At 36.3% G+C, this 22,038-nt stretch overlaps 1 protein-coding gene across 3 annotated transcripts in view; it reads left to right on the top strand.

Moving 5' to 3' along the window:
- The window catches only part of TMPRSS11F (transmembrane serine protease 11F), a 93,055-nt gene that overhangs the window by 10,395 nt on the left and 60,622 nt on the right, over nucleotides 1–22,038 (top strand). For all 3 annotated transcript variants that reach the window (XM_055435073.2, XM_055435078.2, XM_055435077.2), the window contains exon 2: nucleotides 1,570–1,650. In XM_055435073.2, the coding sequence (XP_055291048.1) occupies nucleotides 1,640–1,650 (11 nt within the window). In that variant the 5' untranslated portion in view covers nucleotides 1,570–1,639. The remainder of the gene's footprint in view (nucleotides 1–1,569; nucleotides 1,651–22,038) is intronic.

Below are 22,038 nucleotides of genomic sequence, written 5' to 3'. Positions count from 1 at the left end.
ACCACAGTTCAAAAGCATCATCCTCCACTAAACCTCCTTTATGTTCTTTCAATGACAAAGTTATACACTGATTACCTTAATGAGTGCAAGGTGACTTAAGGTCAGCACTCAAACCTTAGGCTACTAGAAAGTATGAGGTTAAATTATTTCTTTTTGATGACACTACTTATAAGTTCATAAATTTAATTAATTTACCATAAAATCTGAAATTACAGGGAAATGTACCTATAGAATCTACTCTAAGGTGTATTTTTCTGTTCCTTTCTTTAATTTTGGACACTGATGAAACATGATCAATTTGGGAGTATCTTAACTTTCCCCGTGATGTCCTGTCATCAGAATGTAAGATGTCATGTCATCTTATTGTAAACTTTTTCCCATTAAGGCTTTGCATCATACACTCATTATCTTTGATAATAAATCAATCAGCAGCACAGCAATAGAAGAAGCATGGTGCCTGCCCATATGTGGTTGCATGTGATGAGATCAATGAAGTCAAATTCACATGTAGTGAATTTTACTACTATAGTTACTATTAACTGCTAACTTTTGGAATTAACTGATAGAGTTGTCAATTCTAAGGAACATTCATTTAAAAATCTTCATATGATACATTAATTAGATCCTAATATGTCAATATCTTTATTTATTACAATTAAGGCAAAGAACCAGGGCCTACAGCAGAGAAAGCGCTGAGTTTTAATCACAGGACTACCAGGGAATTCCTAGATAATGTATTCTGTATGAACAATGAAGATGCATGTTTAAAGTTTATTTTCCTTTAATATCTCCTAGCTCTGAGCCTTTAAAAGCAGCACTTAAAATTATAATATTCATCCTGCAACTTCACTGATCTTAACAAGTTCATGCCGTCAGACTAAAATTTCTGTGAATGAATGCAATCATCTAAAGTGACTCTAAATACTGAGAAACACACACTAAAATGGAGTAAAGTATTCTAAATAAGAAAGGAGAAAAATAGTTCAGTTTTTGAAAATTTTCTTTTTTCTTTTTTTGACCTTTGGGTATTAGTAAATTATTCCAATAAATTTGCTATATTTAGAGTTACAATGGACAGTATTATCAAAAGGTATTATAGTCCTAATATTTATTTATGAAAAAAAATAAATCCCAACAAGATAGATACTATCCCAGCAAGATAGATAGCAAAGGCAAGCATCCTCGTCCATAACCCAGGTCTTCTCCATGTCACAGCACTTCATGGTTCCATGAAAATGGAGAAGAAATAATGATTTTAATGAAAAAGTATGAAGCACCGTCAATGTTTTGTGTGTTAATTTTTTTGAAAACAAATTAAGGCCACACCTTGTGCTGATCATACTTCTCCAACCAGAAAAATGTGGCTCTCTGAATCATCAGCAGCTGATGTGCCTGCTCTACTGCATGGGGCTTCTCTACGAAGGTATTGACAATTACTTCACTGTGTGAAACCAGCTGGTGCAAATTGATCATGTTCTTATCAGGCTATTTTCAGGCTGCAGACCTCAGTCACTGAACTAGTCAGACTTGTTTCCTTTCTTGTTGTCAATGACTCTCATTATTTTCCAGCCTCCCAACCCTGACCTGGCTGATAAAGATCAGATAGTGACTGAATAGAAGCTGTCCCAGCCCTGATTCCATGATGTACCAGTAAGTACTCAGCTTTTCTCAGTCCGGGTTATCAATGGGTACAAAGGTTTATGATTTACTCCTGAGATGGTCAGGACAGATGTTGGCTGGTGGGAAGTGCTTTAAAAATAAGAGTTTTTCATGTGTGTTATTGTATTTTGTGTTAAAGTTTCAGTTTCTTTTATTTTCTTTTCATTTTTATTGGAGTATAGCTGCTTTACGATGTTATGTTAGTTTCTGCTGTATACAAATCAGCTATATGTATACATTTATCCCTTCCTTATCTATCTTTCCTTCCCATTTAGGTCACCACAGAGCATTGAATAGAGAGAGTTCCCTGTGCTCAAAAGGAGACAATATGGTCCTTTCTAAATGGTAGAAGTAGAAATGATCCACAGTAGTAAATTATATTATACCTAAACATTTAAAAAAATCTATGCTTTAAATAATAAAGTATTTAATATAGTTCATTTAATTTCTTCAGTATGATTAATAGCTTGGTATAAATTCTGGTCTTACGTTGCTAATTGAAGTATATACTGGGAAAATTTGAAATATAAAAGTAAGAGCATAGTCTCTCTAAATAATAGAAAGTATGTAGCAATAAGATTGTTTCTACCATATGAATGAAATGAATTAAAATATTCTTATCTAAAGACATAGACATTGCATTAACAAAATCTAGACTCTGTATGACATTTGTTGTAATTGAACTCCAAAGTGATTGATTAATTGATGAATTTAAGGTAAATAAATTTGTATTTATATTTAGGTAACTTTAGGCTATTGTTTTACCCACTCCAGTGTTCTTGTCTGGAGAATCCCAGGGATGGGGGAGCCTGGTGGGCTGCCGTCTGTTGGGTCGCACAGAGTCGGACACAACTGAAGTGACCTAGCAGCAGCAGCAGCAGGCCATTGTTTTACAGACTCAGAAATGAACAACTGATATTTGATGAGTAATTTTGTTCAAATACCTGCTTAGTCTAACCTTGCTTCTCAAAAATTCTTAATCTCTGTTCAGTTCAGTCGCTCAGTCGTGTCCGACTCTTTGCGACCCCATGAATCACAGCACACCAGACCTCCCTGTCTATCACCAACTCCCGGAGTTCACTCAAACTCATGTCCATCGAGTCGGTGATGCCATCCAGCCATCTCATTCTCTATCGTCCACTTCTCCTCCTGCCCCTAATCCCTCCCAGCATCAGAATCTTTTCCAGTGAGTCTCTGTAGAGACACCAGTTTCCCACATGTTCAGTACTGACTCTTTCAAACTTACAATCATGATTTTCTGATCATTGTAATTGTACAATCATTTGATTTTGTCTTCAATTAAATATAATGTTTTAAGCCTTTAGGCTATGACACTTAAATAATGAGTGTTCCTGTCCTCCTTAATTTACTCTCAAACAATAGCACATCCTGAAGGAGACTGTCTATTTCACGCATGAAACTTCCCCCATAGACCCTTTCATGGTAGCATTGTATAGCAGTATTATCTGTACTTTTTATTAAAATGAATTTTAAGAAAAAGTATTTCTTGTTTACCAAGATAAGGTTAGAGGAAGACAAAACGTGCATTAGAAAAAAACTTACTTTTATATTTAACAAACTTCATATAAACGTATGTCAACAATCTCAATTTTAAAAAATTAGCAAGGACTTGAAGTACTCTCATTATCTTTTCTTTTTCCCCAGAATTTTGTGGTATGATTTCTCTATCAGCCCGGTTCTCCTCTTCCCAATTTATGGCATTATCTCTATTTACTTTTCCACTCTGAAAGAATTGTTAGAGATATATGAAATTTCTGAGTTTAAGCTTCATCAGCATTGATTCACAGCTTATAGTTCTGAGGATTTTAAAGTATCTTTCTAATTGGATTCCTGATCAGTACTATTTTTAACACAGATATTTTGTCTAAAAATACAGATTGTGCCATAGAAATAAGATAAGACGATTAGGCAGTGATTCATTTAATTCATTTGTAAAGGTATCTGGGTCAAAGGATCCAGTCCCTCAAAGTGAATGAGTTAGATATGTGATGGCTTCTTAGCAGAAGTTCTTTCTCACTGATGTAGTGGAAAGAATACTAGCCTGAGCTTTAGATGTGTTCTAGATCCAGTCTTCAACAAGACACTTACCTCTCAAGACTTCACTTTTATTGGTAATATAGAGAGAGTTTGCAGTAAAATAAATGGGAGCTGGGGGGTGTTGTAAGCATTAAGTGGACTTGACATATTTTTTGTGGATAAGCTATTTTTAGTTTATTGGGTTATCAGTCAGTCAGTCAGTTCAGTCGCTCAGTCATGTCTGACTGTTTGTGACCCCATGAATCGCAGCACACCAGGCCTCCCTGTCCATCACCAACTCCTGGAGTTCTCCCAAACTCATGTCCATCGAGTCAGTGATGCCATCCAGCCATCTCATCCTCTGTCGTCCCCTTCTCCTCCTGCCCCCAATCCCTCCCAGCATCAGGGTCTTTTCAAATGAGTCAGCTCTTCACATCAGGTGGCCAAAGTATTGGAATTTCAGCATTAGCATCAGTCCTTCCAGGACTGATCTTTAGGATGGACTGGTTGGACCTCCTTGCAGTTCAAGGGGCTCTCAAGAGTCTTCTCCAACACCACAGTTCAAAAACATCAATTCTTCAGCGATCAGCTTTCTTCACAGTCCAACTCTCACATCCATACATGACCACTGGAGAAACCATAGCCTTGACTAGATGGATCTTTGTTGGCAAAGTATTATCTCTGCTTTTTAATATGCTATCTAGGTTAGTCATAACTTTCCTTCCAAGGAGTAAGCGTCTTTTAATTTCATGGCTGCAGTCACCATCTGCAGTGATTATAATTTGGGTATTTTTACATTATTCATTTTGTTTTTTCTTTGCTGTATTAATAATATCTGATATTAATATTTTAGTTTTACTGTACTGTAAGTAGTAAGTGTATTATGCTGTGGAACTGTTGTTTTAAATATATGATTATGTGTGTACACCACACTGATGTAGAACATTTCTTATGGTGGGTCATGGTCAAAAATATTTTTTAAAATATTCCATTAGATAGCCTTAAAGTCCTTTTAAATACTTAAATTCTATGATTTCTAAAGTGCTAAGTGGTAGTTAATATGGAGAACATTATCTTGTTTAAGGCCTTAGAGAACCTCTTAAATTACTCTATATTATAGATTGCTTTTTCTTAGTCCCTATATCTGATGCTCTCTACCAGTGAGGCATATATAAGAGATATAGTTATCAGCAAATAGTGATCTTGGAAGCAAGAGGCAAGTCAAAAATCCACATGCTGATTGTATGAACTGATCAGTGTTTAAAGAAAGTATAAACAAAGTGCTCTAGAGGTGCCTACTCAATCTCATAAAAACTTCTCTGAATGTATAATGACTGAATTTAGTTTTAAAATGCAGGTAGAGATTAGCTGGAAGAGAAAGATGGTATTCTTGAGCTGAAAGAACATAGCCCTTGCAAAAGTCAAGAGACTTGAGATACGCTCACCAATAGATGTTGGTGAACTGAAATGAAATGAAACTGAAGTGATCAACAAGGCTAAGAAGGACCGTTTGTACCCAGTTTAAATCTTTGAACTTTGAGAGTTGAGTGAAAAATTAAACAAGAGGAAGAAGTGACAAAATTTGCAGTTTAGAAATGCTCGGGTAGACTACCAGAGCAATATCATGGTTCTACTTATCTTTTGTGTACAGTTGTAGAACTAAATGAAGGGAGTAGCAAGGAGACCATCCTTGAACACGTTGTTTCTTCTGCCTACAATGAATTTCCTTCTCACATTAGGTGAGACCCTATAGTCTTCCTACCCTCATATCTTTAATCTTAATTATTCCTGAGGCTTAGTCATCCTATTCAAACTTGCATAACAGATGGTATATGCTTCTATTGGCACTTCTCTGCATGATTAATTATTTGCTTACAATTATGTCTCTCTAGTTAAACAGAGAGCTGTCTGTATTTCCAGTGCTAAACACATTGCTTGGCCCATTGTAAGTATTCAAGATTTGTATGTTGACTTAGGGTCACATATGCCAAAAGCCGAAGAACAGATAATAAGACAACAGATCAGGAATAAATGTAAATTTCAAATTTGTTTTTCATTACATAATTGTTTAAGAAGACCTATGGAAAGTTTGAGATATAGTGATTCAAAAGGTGAAGAACTGAACAATGGAAAGAATTCATTCCAAGTAAAATTGTGATACTGATAAGGATTTATTGTGGATGATGTGAAAGTATCAGATGCTTATACACTAGATTTTATACTTTTCTTTATTTGTTAATTCAACACATGTTTATTATTTTTGCTTGTAGTGTAGTAGCACACTATATACATACTGTATTGTGCATATCTATGTACATTTTATATGTATACACATGATATATGTTGTGCATATATGTGTGCAGGAAGACAGCATAGAAACCAGTATTTTGACCAAGAAAATAAGTCTATGTTGGTTCAAGCAGTTATTTGCAATAGTCTTTGAAAAGATATTGTGTCTTTGGAATACTGTGGGGCTGGATGTGTTAGGATAATGAATATGTAGAGACAAGAAAGTTTTCACACTCTTGAATCATATAGCCATTATATAGTTTCATATAATGATTATGAGGCACTTGAAACCTTAGCATTTCAGGAAGCCTAATACTCAAAATCCATGTTCAAAAGCCCATTCAAAGACACTCAGGGATGCTTGCATTTGTTCTTTTCAATTCTGTACAATATATTTTCTTTTAGTAGTGTATATGACTAAACTATGAATCCTAACTGATTCCCTATTTATAGTTGCCAGTATTTAAAATGTATAGACTTGCCTTTTAAATTATTTTGCATAGTTCTTAAGATTTTATAATTAATTGCTTATTATGGCTCAAAATTTGAAATCAGGCTACTTTGAGGCATTAACAGTTTATATAACATTATCACTGGATGAAGAGAGCAGACCCTATTTTAAGTCTTTTATATAAAATAAAAATGAATTACTCTAAAATATAACTATAGAAAATATACAGTAGTATGATCTACAAGTGGGAACCATATGAAATTGACCTTTGTGTAGGGTAAAAACGTATGAATACCAGAAATTTCACATGGTTCAAACTTATCAAGTCTCTTCCATGTTTTATTTATTCTGGAATATTATATATGGAATGAGCAATGCAACTTAAATGATTTTAAAACCTATCAGAGCATCCTTTGAAAAACCCTTGATACTACCTAAAAAATACAGGCTTAGATACTAGAATGTCAAAAAATCTTGAACACACATCTCAATCTAGTGAGATAAAATAGAGCAGATTGGCAAGAATTAAATCCTAAAAACAGAAAAAATAAATTCCAGTGCAAAACAAAGTATAAGGTGTGTCTATTGCAAGTCAAAAAGGAAAATAGTCTAGATAATCATTTGATTTACAAGTGCCAGATAGCTGCTTCAAGTTTTGTGTTCCCCCTCTCTCACCTAGTGACAGATTCTTGTATATGCTCTGCACTGCTTCTTTTTCATAATCAGCCAAATAAACTTGAAAAGCTAGAAAGACCTAATATGAATAAAGCCTTTGGACAATATTTCAGTGTCAAATCATAAGTGAAGCTATACACAGTAAGAATTGATGCTTTCATCTTTATAAAAGTTTTAAAAATTAGACTAAAAAAAGTCACCTATGTCACTTCCATACTGAAATCACTGATATTTTCATACATATTCGGTTGGCCAAAAAGTTCATTCGGGGTTTTATATTATTGTCCAGAAAAACCAGAGAGAACTTTTTGCTCATCTCATCTACATACATGCTGAAATCAATCATGATTTTAGTTATATGCATAGACCTGAATAACTTGTAGAGACCTGTCTAGAACTGAGTTTGACGTAGTAAGTAGCATAGACATCACCTCAAAGCTATGTCAATGATATCATCTTAGCTCCCCTCTCTATTAAGTCAGTGAGGCATTTCCTGCCCCATTATGACCCTACTACCTACCTTCCTCTTCTTATCCATCCTTGCACAATCATTTTTCTTCTTGGTGATTACTACTCTCTGATTATAGCTCTAATTCCGATCTCAAACTTCAGTTGCTTTGCATTAGGTGGTGTGTGTGTGTGCATGCTATGCCGTTTCAGTTGTGTTCAACCCTTTGCAAGCCTATGGACTATAGGCTATCATTTTTGTTACAGTTAAGGTATAGGAAAGATCAATCCATTGTTTTCATTACTTATATATCATATCACTTTTAAGAACATATTAACTTATGGGGTGTTGTAAATCAACACATGGGCTATTATCAGATAAAATGCTTGAAACAAGTGCCTTAATCTTTTCTCCTTTCCACGAAAGTTAACTCAAGAAAGATGTCCTCTTCAGCGGAAAACAAAAACTTAGATCCTTTGTCTTTCCTGATTCATCTTTTGGGGGGCAAATACTCCTTGCTTTTTTCCTTCGTAGCTCAGTCAGTAAAAAATCAGCCTGCAATGCAGGAGACCCATGTTTGATTCCTGGGTCAGGAAGATCCCCCGGAGAAGGAAATGGCAAACCACTCCAGTATTCTCGCCTGGAGAATCCCATAAACAGAGGAGCCTGGCAGGCTACAGTCTGTAGAGTCGCAAGAGTCAGACATGACTTAGCAACTAAACCACCACCACCACTCCTTGTTTAGGATTGTTCCTGTGTTCTTTACCCCTTGGTCTAATAAGAACAGCAAGAATTAAGTAGTATTTAAAATTTCCTTAAAATTGGTAAAACCACTCATTTCTCCTTGCTTTAATTTATTTAGCTAGTCAACTGCCATCTACCTCTTCCTGACTGCAGTTTTTCCCTTATTTGATTTTTACTTTTTACAGTAGGTTCTCATTGGACCTATTTTAAATATGACAGTGTGTACATGTCAATCTCAAACTCCCAATCTGTCCCTGCCCTCCACACTTCCTCTTGGTAACCATAAATTTATTCTCTAAGTCTGTAAGTCAGTTTCTATTTTGTGAATGAGTTCATTTGTATCCTTTTTTTCCCCTTAGATTCCACTTATGAGTGATACCATATGATATTTTTCTTTCTTTGTCTGACTTACTTCTATTCTCTAAGTATGATAATCTCCACCCATCCTTGTTGCTGCAAATGGCATTACTTCATTCTTTTTAATGGCTAAGTATTACATTGTTTATCTGTACCACATCTTTTATTATCCATTCATCTGTTGATGGATACTTAGGTTGCTTCCATGTCTTGGCTATTGTAAACAGTGTGTAATGAACATTGGGGTCCCTGTATCCTTTTGAATCAAGGTTTTCTCTGGATATATGCCCAGAAGTGAGATTGCTGGATCATACAGTAGCTCTATTTTTTGTTTTTAAAGGAATCTCCATACTATTTTCCATAGGGGCTATACCCATTTATATTCCCACCAACAGTGTAGGAAGGTTCCCTTTACTCCACACTCTCTCCAGCCCTTATTGTTTGTAGATTTTTTGATGAAGGTCATTCTGACCAATGTGAGGTGATATCTCATTGTAGCTTTGATTTGCATTTCTCTAATAATTAGTGGTGTTGAGCCTCTTTTTATGTGCATCTTGGCCACCTATATATCTTCTTTGGAGAAATTTCTCTTCAAGTCTTCTGCCCAATTTTTTTTTATTTTTTGATAATATTAAGCCTCATGAGCTGTTTGTAAATTTCGGAAATTAATACATTGTTGGTTGCTTAAATATTACTTATAAATGATCTGTAACAATGTGGAAGATATGGCTTATTAGCCAAGAATTTATTCATTTACAAATTTATAGTTTTTGAATAGATTTTTTGATAGTGTTATATATACCTTATTTATATTATTGGGATCTATTTGTGTTGATTATCTCAGAAACCTCCACTGGTTGGACATGTACATGATTGAAGCAAAGTTGCAGTTTATTATCAAAGACTACAGTAAAGCTAATTGTTGCTCTATACGTGCCGTATTAACCAACTCAAATAAGCTGAACTAGATACTATTGCTGATATCTGAAAGCCAGAGTTCATATTTAAGCATCAATCTACATTTCTTCAAATTAAAAAATCTTTCTAATTCCTCCCAATTTTTTTAAGTGGATCAGATATTCAAGGACACTAATGTGCATATCTTTAAACTAATAAGGATAAGAGATACTATTAATGATTGCCTTTCTGAAAGTAGTTTAATAAATTTTAAATAAGATGCCTTTCATTCAACAGGCTGTGTGGTAAGACTTGTTCTAAATGCCTGGAATTGTATTATCTACTTTAATTATGTGTTTTCCATTCATTAAAATAAATGAAATAAACATTATTTAGAATCAAATCTATTAGAATTGCATTTTCTATGATTTGTGTTGCATTTGCTAACGCTAATGCTACATTTATAATGCTTAACTTCATCAGGAAAACTATATAAAAACTAGATTCCAAATACTGCAGTATATTTAATGCAATATGATTTATTATACATATAACCATGAAATAAGCTTTTTTCTAGATATAATTCTTTTTCAGAATTTTATCTATAGGGAAATATAATATTATCATAAATTGATTAATAGATTATCATGCAAATATAGAAGGAAATTTCTGTTGACCAATTTATAGAAATAAAAGTAGGATCTCCAAGAAAATGAAATTCAGTAATAGAACCCTAGTCATTCTTATAAAGGGAGAATGGATAGTGGCTCAGATGGTAAAGAATCTGCCTGCACTGCAGGATCCCTGGGTCAGGAAGATAGTCTCGAGAAGGGAATGACTACCCACGCCAGTATTTTTGCCTGAGGAATTCCATGAACAGAGAAGCATGGAGGGCTACAGTCCATGGGATCTCAAAGAGTAGGACACAACTGAGCAAATAACACTTTCACACTTTCATTCTTACAAAGACAAAATTTAGTAGTTACATTTTTTAAGCTATACACACAGTTTGTCAGGAAATACAGTTTAATTATTCAGTGTAATTTCATAGCTATCAGGTATGTCTTTTTAAATTTCTAGGAATTAGATGATTTTACTACAGCTAATAGCTATCAAGTAATCACTTAATATATACTTAGACCTTCAAAAAATAAAAAATAACTTTTTTAAAAAACTATAAATCTAATGAAATAGCATTTGGGCTGTATAATATTGGGTTGGCCAAAAAGCTTTTTCAAGTTTTTCCATAAGAGCTTATGGAAAAACTCAAATGAACCTTTTGGCCATCATAATAGTTTAGTTCATTGGTCAATGATATGGCAGCTCAACTTTTCAGGGGAAAATTCCAAGAATGAGAAACTCTTACATTTCTTCTTCATATGCAGCACTCTAACATACTCATTACCTCTTTCACACCTGGCCCTTTAGAAATGTGACAGAAAGATTCTGGAGCATGTTAATTTTGTTTATTTAATATGCAGATTATAATAATTGCTGATCTATCTTATCTAGGACATTTAAATCTTAATCATAGTTCCTCCTTCTGAACTGGATTGCAAAATGCCACTGAAATGCAAACCTTTATGCCTGTCAACCAAACAGGAAGCTAAAGAAGGAAAACTGGTTGCTTATTGAAAGCAATTGTGTTTTTAAAATACATATTTATGCATTTAATTATTTATTTTACCAGAGACAAAATAGCAATACCACATTATCTTTGGCAATATGTGTGTATGGGAAAGCGAAAGTCACTCAGTCATGTCTGACTCTTTGCAACACCATGGATTCTAAAGTCCATGGAATTCTCCAGGCCAGAATACTAGAGTGGGAACCTTTCCCTTCTACAGGAGATCTTCCCAACCCAGGGATCCAACCCAGGTCTCCCACATTGCAAGCAGATTCTTTACCAGCTATGCCACAAGGGAAGCCCAAGAATACTGGGGTGGGTAGCCTATCCTTTCTCCAGGGGATCTTCCCAACCCAGGAATTGAACCAAGGTCTCCTGCATTGCAGGTGGATTCTTTACCAGCTGAGCTCTTGGGGAAGCCCACAATATGTATGTATACAAGTGTGTATATAAAGTATATATTTATTGTAAGTTCAATTTATTGTAAGATTGCACTTTATATAAACTATTTGGTTTCTTATTAGGAGACAAAATTCTGAAGATTTTTTTAAGGATGGATGCCAAAAATATTGAGCATCAATAAACATTCTAAACATTTGTCAGAAGAGTGTATTCTTAACAGTTTACAAATTCTTTTTTAGTCATTCAGTTCAGTTCGGTTCAGTCGCTCAGTCGTGTCCAACTCTTTGCCACCCCATGAATCACAGCACACCAGGCCTCCCTGTCCATCACCAACTCCCGGAGTTCACTCAAACTCATGTCCATCGAGTCGGTGATGCCATCCAGCCATCTCATTCTCTGTCATCCCCGTCTCCTCCAGCCCCTAATCCCTCCCAGCATCAGAGTCTTTTCCAGTGAGTCAGCTCTTCGCATGAGGTGGCCAAAGTATTGGAGTTTCAGTTTTAGCATCAGTCCTTCCAATGAACCACTTTTGTCTCCTAAGATGTTCTAACAAATTCAGTTTCAAGTAACAGAATTTGATTTCTTAAGAAGCATTTTATGCTGTGTTGGGTAAGAATGGTTAAAATTACTTTAGTTCAAAGAAATGGGACTAGAATTGATTTTTTTTTCCCTAAGAATTTATAGACAGTCTATTGAGTTATCTTATAATATTTTTTAAAAAGTTAACATGGGAGGTATGGATCCAGTCAGCTTGTAATTTAGCATTTTTCTTTTTAATTTCTATTTTGTCGCTATTTGAAAAGAGAATTCCTGGGTCATTTTTGAGGACAAAACATGCCTTGCCTGTCACCTAAGCTGAAGTTCAAAAACCTAATGGAAAAAAGTCTTGTTTTTCCCTTGTTAGGTGATGTATTTGTCCATAGTTTCAGGGGACAAAGTAGAACCTCAGAGCAGGGATTCTTTTTTTTTTTTTTAACTGGAAGATAATTGCTTTACAACATTGTGTTGGTTTCTGCTGTATATCAGCATGAATCAGCCATAAGAAACATATGTCCCCTCCCTCTTGAACCTCTCTTCCACCTCCCACCCCACCCCACCAGTGTCACAGAGCCCTGAATTTGAGCTCCTTGCTTCATACAGCAAATTCTCACTGGCTCTCTATTTTACATATAGTAATGTATACGTTTCAATGCTACTCTCTCAAATCGTTCCACCCTCTCCTTCCTCCACTGTGTCCACCAGTCTGTTTATGTCTGCATCTTCTTTGCTGCCCTCAGACAAGGGATTCTTAATTTGACTCTGGGAAGTTACACTATGGTTGCTATTTAGTTCAGTTCAGTTCAGTCGCTCAGTCGTGTCTGATTCTTTGCGACCCCATGAATCACAGCACGCCAGGCCTCCCTGTCCATCACCAACTCCCGGAGTTCACTCAAACTCATGTCCATTGAGTCGGTGATGCCATCCAGCCATCTCATTCTCTGTCGTCCCCCTCCCACCCCCAATCCCTCCTAGCATCAGACTCTGTTTTCCAGTGAGTCAACTCGTCGCATGAAGTGGCCAAAGTATTGGAGTTTCAGCTTTAGCATCAGTCTTTCCAATGAACACCCAGGACTGATCTCCTTTAGAATGGACTGGTTGGATCTCCTTGCAGTACAAGGGACTCTGAAGAGTCTTCTCCAGCACCACAGTTCAAAAGCATCAATTCTTCAGTGCTCAGCTTTCTTCACAGTCCAACTCTCACATCCATACATGACCACGGGAAAAACCATAGCCTTGACTAGACGGACCTTGGTTGGCAAAGTAATGTCTCTGCTTTTTAATATGCTATCTAGGTTGGTCATAAGTTTCCTTCATGGTTGCTATTAATTGATCTTAATTCTGTGTCAGATGTTGACTTATGCCCTCCTTGTCTTCCTGAAATGCTGTCAAGTTGTGAATCTGAGGTTCATTGTGATTTGTATTCATAGTTGAAATTTCCAACTGAATAAGTTTCTGACTAATGCTAAGCAAGGGCCTTTTCGAAATACAAAAGAAGCAGTAAACCTCCACCTTTTAGGATTTTACAGTCTTGGAAAAGTAAATTTTAATCACACAAGGAATAATAAATCAGCGTTCAGTTAAGCAGTGAACACTTAAATATTGGTGGAAAAGACAGAAGAATATTAATAATATGCCAGGATGCTGACATATAATCATCGCAGGAAGCATTTCTAGAATTTGTATACCTTTTATCTATATAGCATTCCTATTATTGCTGTTTTTCCAACATTGTCACAATTATTACATTTAGAAAATATTCAGCATAATGTGATAAATCTACATATACATTATTACTCCTAAATGAACTTCAGTGGAATAGGAAATGACAACCCACTTCAGTATTCTTGCCTGGAGAATCCCATAGACAGTGGAGCATGGTGGGCTATAGTCCATAGAGTCGCAAATAGTCGAACATGACTGAAGTGACCTAGCACGCACGCATGCATGCATTAACTTCATATACTATAAAACTGGCCAGATTTAAGAAGCTTATTTTGAACACTCGTATACAAAACTTTTTGTGGAATGATTTTGCATTTCTTTTTGCAATAACTATAGGCTGTTTTCTTTCATGCTAACTATGTTTCATACACACTTGTCATATCATTAACATGAACTAACCAAGCTCCTACTCATACACACACTGCTTCCTCTGCTTGTGCAGCTCTTCCTTGTAAGCTTCACCTAATCAGAGAATCCTTTAGGTTTTGATTCTGTTGTAGCCACCTGTTCCGGGAAACAAACTCACTCAGTAGGACAATGCAGATAGTGGAATACAGTTTATTTCACTGGCGGGCCCAAGGCAGAATCTCCTCTTAGCCAAGGACCCCGACCAGCATTTGTGAAAATCTTTTATATCCCGTGTGTACGCGTCTGAACCCACCACTCCAAATTCCTTGAGACTTACATAAACCAAGGAAAATACAATCCCAATAACCCCTTCGTTCACATGCTATGTGCTCATGTGCTCAAACAGTCAAACAATTAGCCAATAATCAATAAACCCGAGGTTATTCTCCTATACACACAGAAAAATTTATGGCCTGTCTGGAGGAAGCGGTGATTAGTGTATGTTTTCTCTTAGGCGATGAGTAACCTAGATATGATCTTCAAGGTTCCCCTGTCTGGAGGCAGTCTTGTCCTTCTGTTTTCGTTTTCATAGGCACTAAACACAGAGTTCAGAGTCCATTGGAAAGGTGGCCAAGCATGATCAGCATGAACAGGCCTAAGATGGAGTCCAGGTCCTATGAATTCCTTCTTCAGTTCAAATGTTCTCAGGGAAATCTTCCCTGATCCCTTGCTCTATTTTTTTAATTTATTTATTTTTTATTGAAGTAAAGTTGATTAAATATATTGTATTAGTTTCTGGAGTACAGCATAGTGATTCAGTATTTTTACAAATGATATTCCATTAAAAGTTATTGTAAGATAATATCTACAATTCCCTTGGCTTTAATGCTATTGGAGGCAATACAGGCATACCTCATTTCACTTAATTTTATTGCACTTCACAGATGCTGTGTTCAAATAAATTGAAGGTTTGTGGCAACCTAATATCTAGCAAGTCTACTGACACCATTCTTCCAATAGCATTTACTCACTTTGTGTGTCTGTTTCACATTATGATAATTTTCACAATATTTAAAACTTTTTTATCATTATATTTGCTATGGTGGTCTGTGGTCAGTATCTCTGATGTTACTATTGTAAACGTTTTGGACACCACAAATTGTGCCCATGTAAGAGAGTGAACTTAATTGATAAATGTGTGTGTTCTGATTGTTCCATCCACTGGCTGTTTCCCCTTTTCTCTTCCTCTCCTCAGGCCTCCCTATTCCCTAAAATAAAGCAATATTAAAATTAGGCCACTTTCTAACCCGACAATAGTCTCAAAGTGTTCAAGTAAAAGGACCAGTCATATATCTCTTGCTTTAAGTCAAAGCTAGAAATGATTAAGCTTACTGAGGAAGGCATGTTGAAAGCCTGTGTACAGGCCAAAAGCTAGGTCTCTTGCATCAGTTAGCCAAGCTGTGAATGCAAAGGAAAAGATCTTGAAGGAAATTTAAAGTGCTACTCCTGTGAATATATGAATGAAAAGAAACAGCCTTATTGCTCATATGCAGAAAGTTTTAGTGTCTGAATAGAAGATCAAACCAGTTGCAACATTCCTTTAGGCCAAAGGCAAAGTCCTAACTCTTTCGAATTCTATGAAATCTAAGAGAAGTAAAGAAGCTACAGAAGAAAAGTTTGAAGCTAGCAGAGGTGGGTTCACAAGGTTTAAGGAAAGAAGCCATCTTCAGAACGTGAAGTTAGGCAACAAGTGCTGATGCATTATACAAGGTTCAATAAATTATCTTGAAGATCTAGCTAAGACAATTATGAAGGTGGCTACACTGAACAACAGATTTTCAATGTAAATGAAACAGCCTTATATTGGAAGAAGATGGCATCTAGGGCTTTCAGAGCTAGAGATAAGTCAATGCCTGGCTTCAAAGTTTCAAAAGACAGGTGGGTTCTCTTGTTAGGGGCTAATGCAGCTGCTAACTCTAAACTAAGGCCAATGCTAATTTATTATTCCAAAAAATCCTGGCACCCTTAAGATTATGCTATATATCTCTGCCTGTAATTTATAAATGGAACAACAAAGCCTGGATGACAGCACATCTGTTTATAATATTGTTTACTGAATATTTTAAGCCCACTGTTGAGATCTACTGTTCAGAAAAAAGATTCCATTCAAAATATTACTGCTAATGGACAAGGCACCTGGTCACTGAAGAGCACTGATAAATAAAAATTTTTATTATTATCAGATTTTATTTTACTATCATTATTATTATTATTATTTATTAACATAGTCATTCTTCAACCCATGGATCAAGGAGTAATTTTAACTTTCAGTCTTATTATTTAAGAAATACATTTTATAAAACTATAGCTATCATGGGCTTCCCCAGTGGCTAGGCAGTAAAGAATCAACCTGAAGTACAAGAGACGTGGATTCAATCCCTGGGTCAGGAAGATCTCCTGGAGGATGAAATGGTAGCCCACTCCAGTATTCTTGCCTGGGAAATCCCATGGACAGAGGAGCCCAGTGGACTACAGTCCCTAGGGCTACAAAGAGTCAGACATGACTGAGCACACATACATACATAGTTGCCACAGATATTGACTCCTCTAATGGATCTCAAGCTGAAACTGCAATACTTTGGCCACCTCATGAGACGAGTTGACTCACTGGAAAAGACTCTGATGCTGGGAAAGGTTGGGGGCGGGAGGAGAAGGGGACGACGGAGAATGAGATGGCTGGATGGCATCACCAACTCTGTGGACATGAGTTTGAGTGTACCCCGGGAGTTGGTGATGGACAGGGAGGCCTGGCGTGCTGTAATTCATGGGGTCGCGGAGAGTCGGACACGACTGAGTGACTGAACTGAACTGAACTGAATGGATCTCAGTTCAGTTCAGTTCAGTTCAGTCACTCAGTCATGTCCGACTCTTTGCGACCCCATGAATCACAGCACACCAGGCCTCCCTGTCTATCACCAACTCCCGGAATTCACTCAAACTCACCTCCATCGAGTCTGTGATGCCTTCCAGCCATCTCATTCTCTGTCGTCCCCTTCTCCTCCCGCCCCCAATCCCTCCCAGCATCAGAGTCTTTTCCAGTGAGTCAACTTGTCGCATGAGGTGGCCAAAGTATTGCAGTTTCAGCTTTAGCATCAGTCCTTCCAATGAACACCCAGGATTGATCTCCTTTAGAATGGACTGGTTGGATCTCCTTGCAGTCCAAGGGACTCTCAAGAGTCTTCTCCAGCACCACAGTTCAAACGCATCAATTCTTTGGCGCTCAGCTTTCTTCACAGTCCAACTTTCACATCCATACATGACCACGGGAAAAACCATAGCCTTGATTAGATGGACCTTGGTTGGCAAAGTAATGTCTCTGCTTTTCAATATACTATCTAGGTTGGTCATAACTTTCCCTCCAAGGAGTAAGCTCTTTTAATTTCATGGCTGCAATCAGCATCTGCAGTGATTTTGGAGCCCCAAAAAATAAAGTCTGTTTCCACTAATGGATCTAGGCAAACTAAATTAAAAACCTTCTGGAAAGGATTCACCAGTCTAGATATCATTAAGAATATTTGTGATTCAAAAGAACATGTCAAGTTGTCAACATTAACAGGAGCTCTGAAGAAGTAGATTTCAACCCACCTGGATAACTTTGAGGGGTTCAGGACTTCAGTGGAGGAAGGAACTGCAGATATGACAGAAATAGCAAGAGAACTAGAATTTGAAGTGGAACCTGAAGATGTGACTAATTTGCTACAATCTCATGATAAAACAGATGAGGAGTTGCTCCTTATGGATGAGCAAAGAAATTGGTTTCTAGAGATGGAATATACTCCTAGTGAAGATGCTATGAAGATTGTTGAAATAACAAGAATTTAGAATATTACATAAATTTAGTTGATAAAGTAGTGGTAGGGTTCTAGAGAACTGACTCCAATCTTGAAACAAGTTCTCCTATGGATATATGCTGTCAAATCACACTGCCTGCCACAGAGAAATCATTTGTCAAAGTAAGAGTCAATTAATGTGGCAAATTACATTGTCATTTTAAGAAATGTTCACATCCATCCCAACCATCAGCAACCACTACTGTCAGCAAGGCATCAATATCAAGGCAAGAGCCTCCATCAGATAAAAGGTTACAACTCACTGAGGGCTAATATAATGATTGGCCTTTTTTAGCAATGAAGTATTTTTAAATTAAGCTATGTAGATTGCTTTTTTAGTTATAATTTCAATATTCATTCATCCAGTGATAATATATGAAAATATTGTTCGATGTTTATATGTAATTTGCTATCCTGTAGCCTTCGTAAGCTTATATACTAGTCCTTTTCTGATCAATACTTAGGTATTTTCTATATAATATGCTAATAAAGGCAGTTTATTCTTTTTCATTCTGTAGGTTCTAAATTTCTTTTTCTTGGTTCCCTGAATTGGTTAGGGCCTCCAGTATGAATAGGAGTGATCCCTGCTATGATCCCAGTCTTAGGGGAAGCATTCAGGTCAATATTCAAGTGCATGTGCATTTTATTTACTATTTCAAGTACACAGACTTTTTTAAATGTCAAATCACATTGCTATGACTCTGTTTTTAATAATGAAATGGAAGTGTTCCTAAAAAAGACTAAAACGACATCATTTTCTTGCTCAGTCGTGTCTGATTCTTTGCAATCCCATAGACTATAACCCGCCAGGGTCCTCTGGCCATGAAATTTCCCAGGCAAGTGTACTGAAGTGGATTGCCATTTCCTTCTCCAGGGGATCTTCCCCACCCAGGGATTGAACCTGTGTCTCTTTCATCTGCTGTACTGGCAGATGGATTCTTTATCACTGTGCCACCTGAGAAGACTTTTATACTAGGTTTTTAAAATTTAAGTGCAAATTAATGACGACAAATGCTAGAATGGAAAGGTCTCCCTGTGAAGAGGAGCTTTTCATGTGACATAACCATCACTCTTGAGATTGTTCTAGGACCAACTAAAGGTTGCAACGTGAGTACTTCACAAACTACTTCCAGTAAATTTTTAGAGTTAAAAATATATGGGTAACTTAAAAGGGTAGTTATTTCCCTTGGGTGCTGACTTACTGTGTTGAACAGGGGGAAAAAAAGTGGAAAATCAGTATGAGAAAAAACTTCCCTTGAGAAGCTTATATTATGCAGCTATGTGTCTCTTGTTTAGCTGTACAAACATTTGAAAAATGATTACAAAAAACTGAGTATATTTTTGACACAAAGTTGGAGTTCAACCTGATAAAGAGGTTTATGCTATAAAATACTAAGAGCTATGAATACTTCTGATGAGATCTGAAGGTGACTGGTGAGTTAAATGTTAAGTTCATTTACTCATCAAGTAGCTACTTGATATCTATCATGTGTCTGTTATTAAGGTAACATATGTTAATTGAGGCAGAAAATAAGTAAATACATATATCATAATTTGGGTAATGATAAGTTCAACCAAGAAAAATGAAAAAGAATAAAGGCATAGGGAGTGAGTTGGGCTATCAGTGTAAGACAGGTTATTAGGATAACCAGAGTGTCTTTATAAAGTGAGACATGTAGATATCTGGGGAGGGAGTATTTCAAGCAAAAGGAGAGCCCTAATGCAAAGATGCAGGCAACATTTTTTAATGATTCAGAGTAAAATATTACCAAAATAACTGGGAGATAAAACATCTTGAATTATGAAATATTTGAATATATAATGATACACATATGTTATGTGTAGAACTGGGCCACCAAAATAGTTACCACGCTTATAATTTAATTTAGTGGTAATATGGGACTAAATGTTATTTCTTAACTGTTTATGAAAACAAACTTCTTAAACACACCATTTGTTTATTCAAAGCAAAACTTTTTCAAGATTAGAAGACTCTGACTGAGGCTTTCTATTGAGTTGGTTTTTATATGAATCAACATGCTTCTTCAGTCAACTTCAAACCTTTATTCCACTACAGTCAAATTCTTGGGATTATATATTATTCTTACTGGCACTAGTGAGTTTGTTCCAAATAGTATTTGATAAAATATTGACTAGTGAAACCCCAGTTTATTATCTAGAAGCAGTCATTTAGGATATTTTTATTTGAAGTATAAGAATATACCTGTATAATATTTAATTTAGTGCACAAAATTAGAAATGTAAATATTCTTAAATCTTATTTCTTATAGAACTAGTTTTGTACAGAAATATTTATTAATATATTTAACCCACATTTGTGAACTCAGTGAGTGATATAAAGAATACAGTCACAGATTCCATCCTTTAGGAAATTATAACCTAGGAGAATATATAAGAGATTATTAGTATAACAGATTACTAAATGAAGTAGAAGGTAGTATCTATGTACTCACTCAAAAGGGTTTATTGAGCAACTACTGTATACCAAACAATCTGCTAGACACAGAAGATACAGAAATGAGCAAGACTGGTACTATCTATGCTGTTTGCCACCTAGAAGTGGGGGATGGGGGGAGACATTAACCTAAGTAAAAATAATATTTGATTATTTATTATAAATTTAAATTTGGAAAGATAGAGGGCACTATGGGAGCATACATGCAGTAGTATGAGGACACAACATATAAGAATATTAACCCCGAAGATGTTTGTAATTATGAAGAGAAAGATCATTTTTAGCCAGGGATTCAGAAAGCCTTCACAGAAACATAATAATTGAGTTGGATCTCGAAGGGTGGGTGGGATTTGGTCTGGGGTAGAGGTGGGAATGATCTATGCAGATGGAGGTGACGGCTTAGACAGAATCATTCAAGTGTAAGCAGGTCTGGAGGATCAAAGATCATGCAGTAGGCAAGCTACTGGGAACTTTACTGAAAATAACAACCAACTGGTTGGAAAGATGGGTTTAGAGCTATAAGTGAATGTCTAGGCTTGATTCAGAAAACAGAAAGTAGCTGAAGAGACATTTAAGCGGAAGAAACACCACAGAAAATGAGATGTCCAAAATATCTCTGTTCACAAGGTGCTGAATAGACTGATGGGGAGAAAAAGTGAAAACAGAGTGGCTAAAATTCCATTATGATAGTTCAGTAAGGACATAGTGAGGCAGGAATTGCCCAGATCTTTGGGTTTACTTATCAAAGGAAAATATGTAGAACATAGAAGTGCCTTGAGATTTAGAGTCATAGTCTTGATTTTAAATTCTTGTCCCAATTCTTGCCAATCCCACCTTGCCCAAATTAGTCTAAATCTTAGTTAATTTATCATTAACTGAGGCTACTAATGATTGCATACCAGAATTGTTGGATGAATTTGAGATAAAATGTATCAATGCTCAGCACCAATGCGATAGAGGGGATATGTTCCAAAGGGGAAGTCACACAAATCTGCTTTCCCCAAGGTGGCATTTGGATTTGTTGTTGTTCAATCACTAAGACATGTCCAATTCCTTGCAACTCCATGGACTACAGCCCATTAGGCTTCCCTGTCCTTCACTATCTCCCAAAGTTTGCTCAAATTCATGTTCATTGAGTCAGTGATGCTATCTAACCATCTCATCCTCTATTGCCCCCTTCTCCTTCCCTCAATATTTCCCAGCATCAGGGTCTTTTCCAATGACTTGGCTCTTTGCATCAGGTGGCCAAAATACTGGAGCTTCAGCATCAGTCATTCCAACGAATATTCAGGGTTGATTTCCTTTAGGACTGACTGGTTTGATCTCTTTGCTGTCCAAAGGACTCTCAAGAGTCTTCTCCAGCAGCCACAATTCAAAGACATCACTTCTTCAGCACTCAGCCTTATTTATAGTCCAAGTTTCACATCTATATATGATTACTGGAAAAACCATAGCTTGACTATACAGACCTTGTCT

Source organism: Moschus berezovskii, chromosome 5 (genome assembly GCF_049115385.1).
Source record: "Moschus berezovskii isolate FMDL1 chromosome 5, NW_MosBer_1.0, whole genome shotgun sequence".
NCBI lineage: Eukaryota > Metazoa > Chordata > Mammalia > Artiodactyla > Moschidae > Moschus > Moschus berezovskii.
This window is presented reverse-complemented; position numbering and strand designations above follow the sequence as displayed.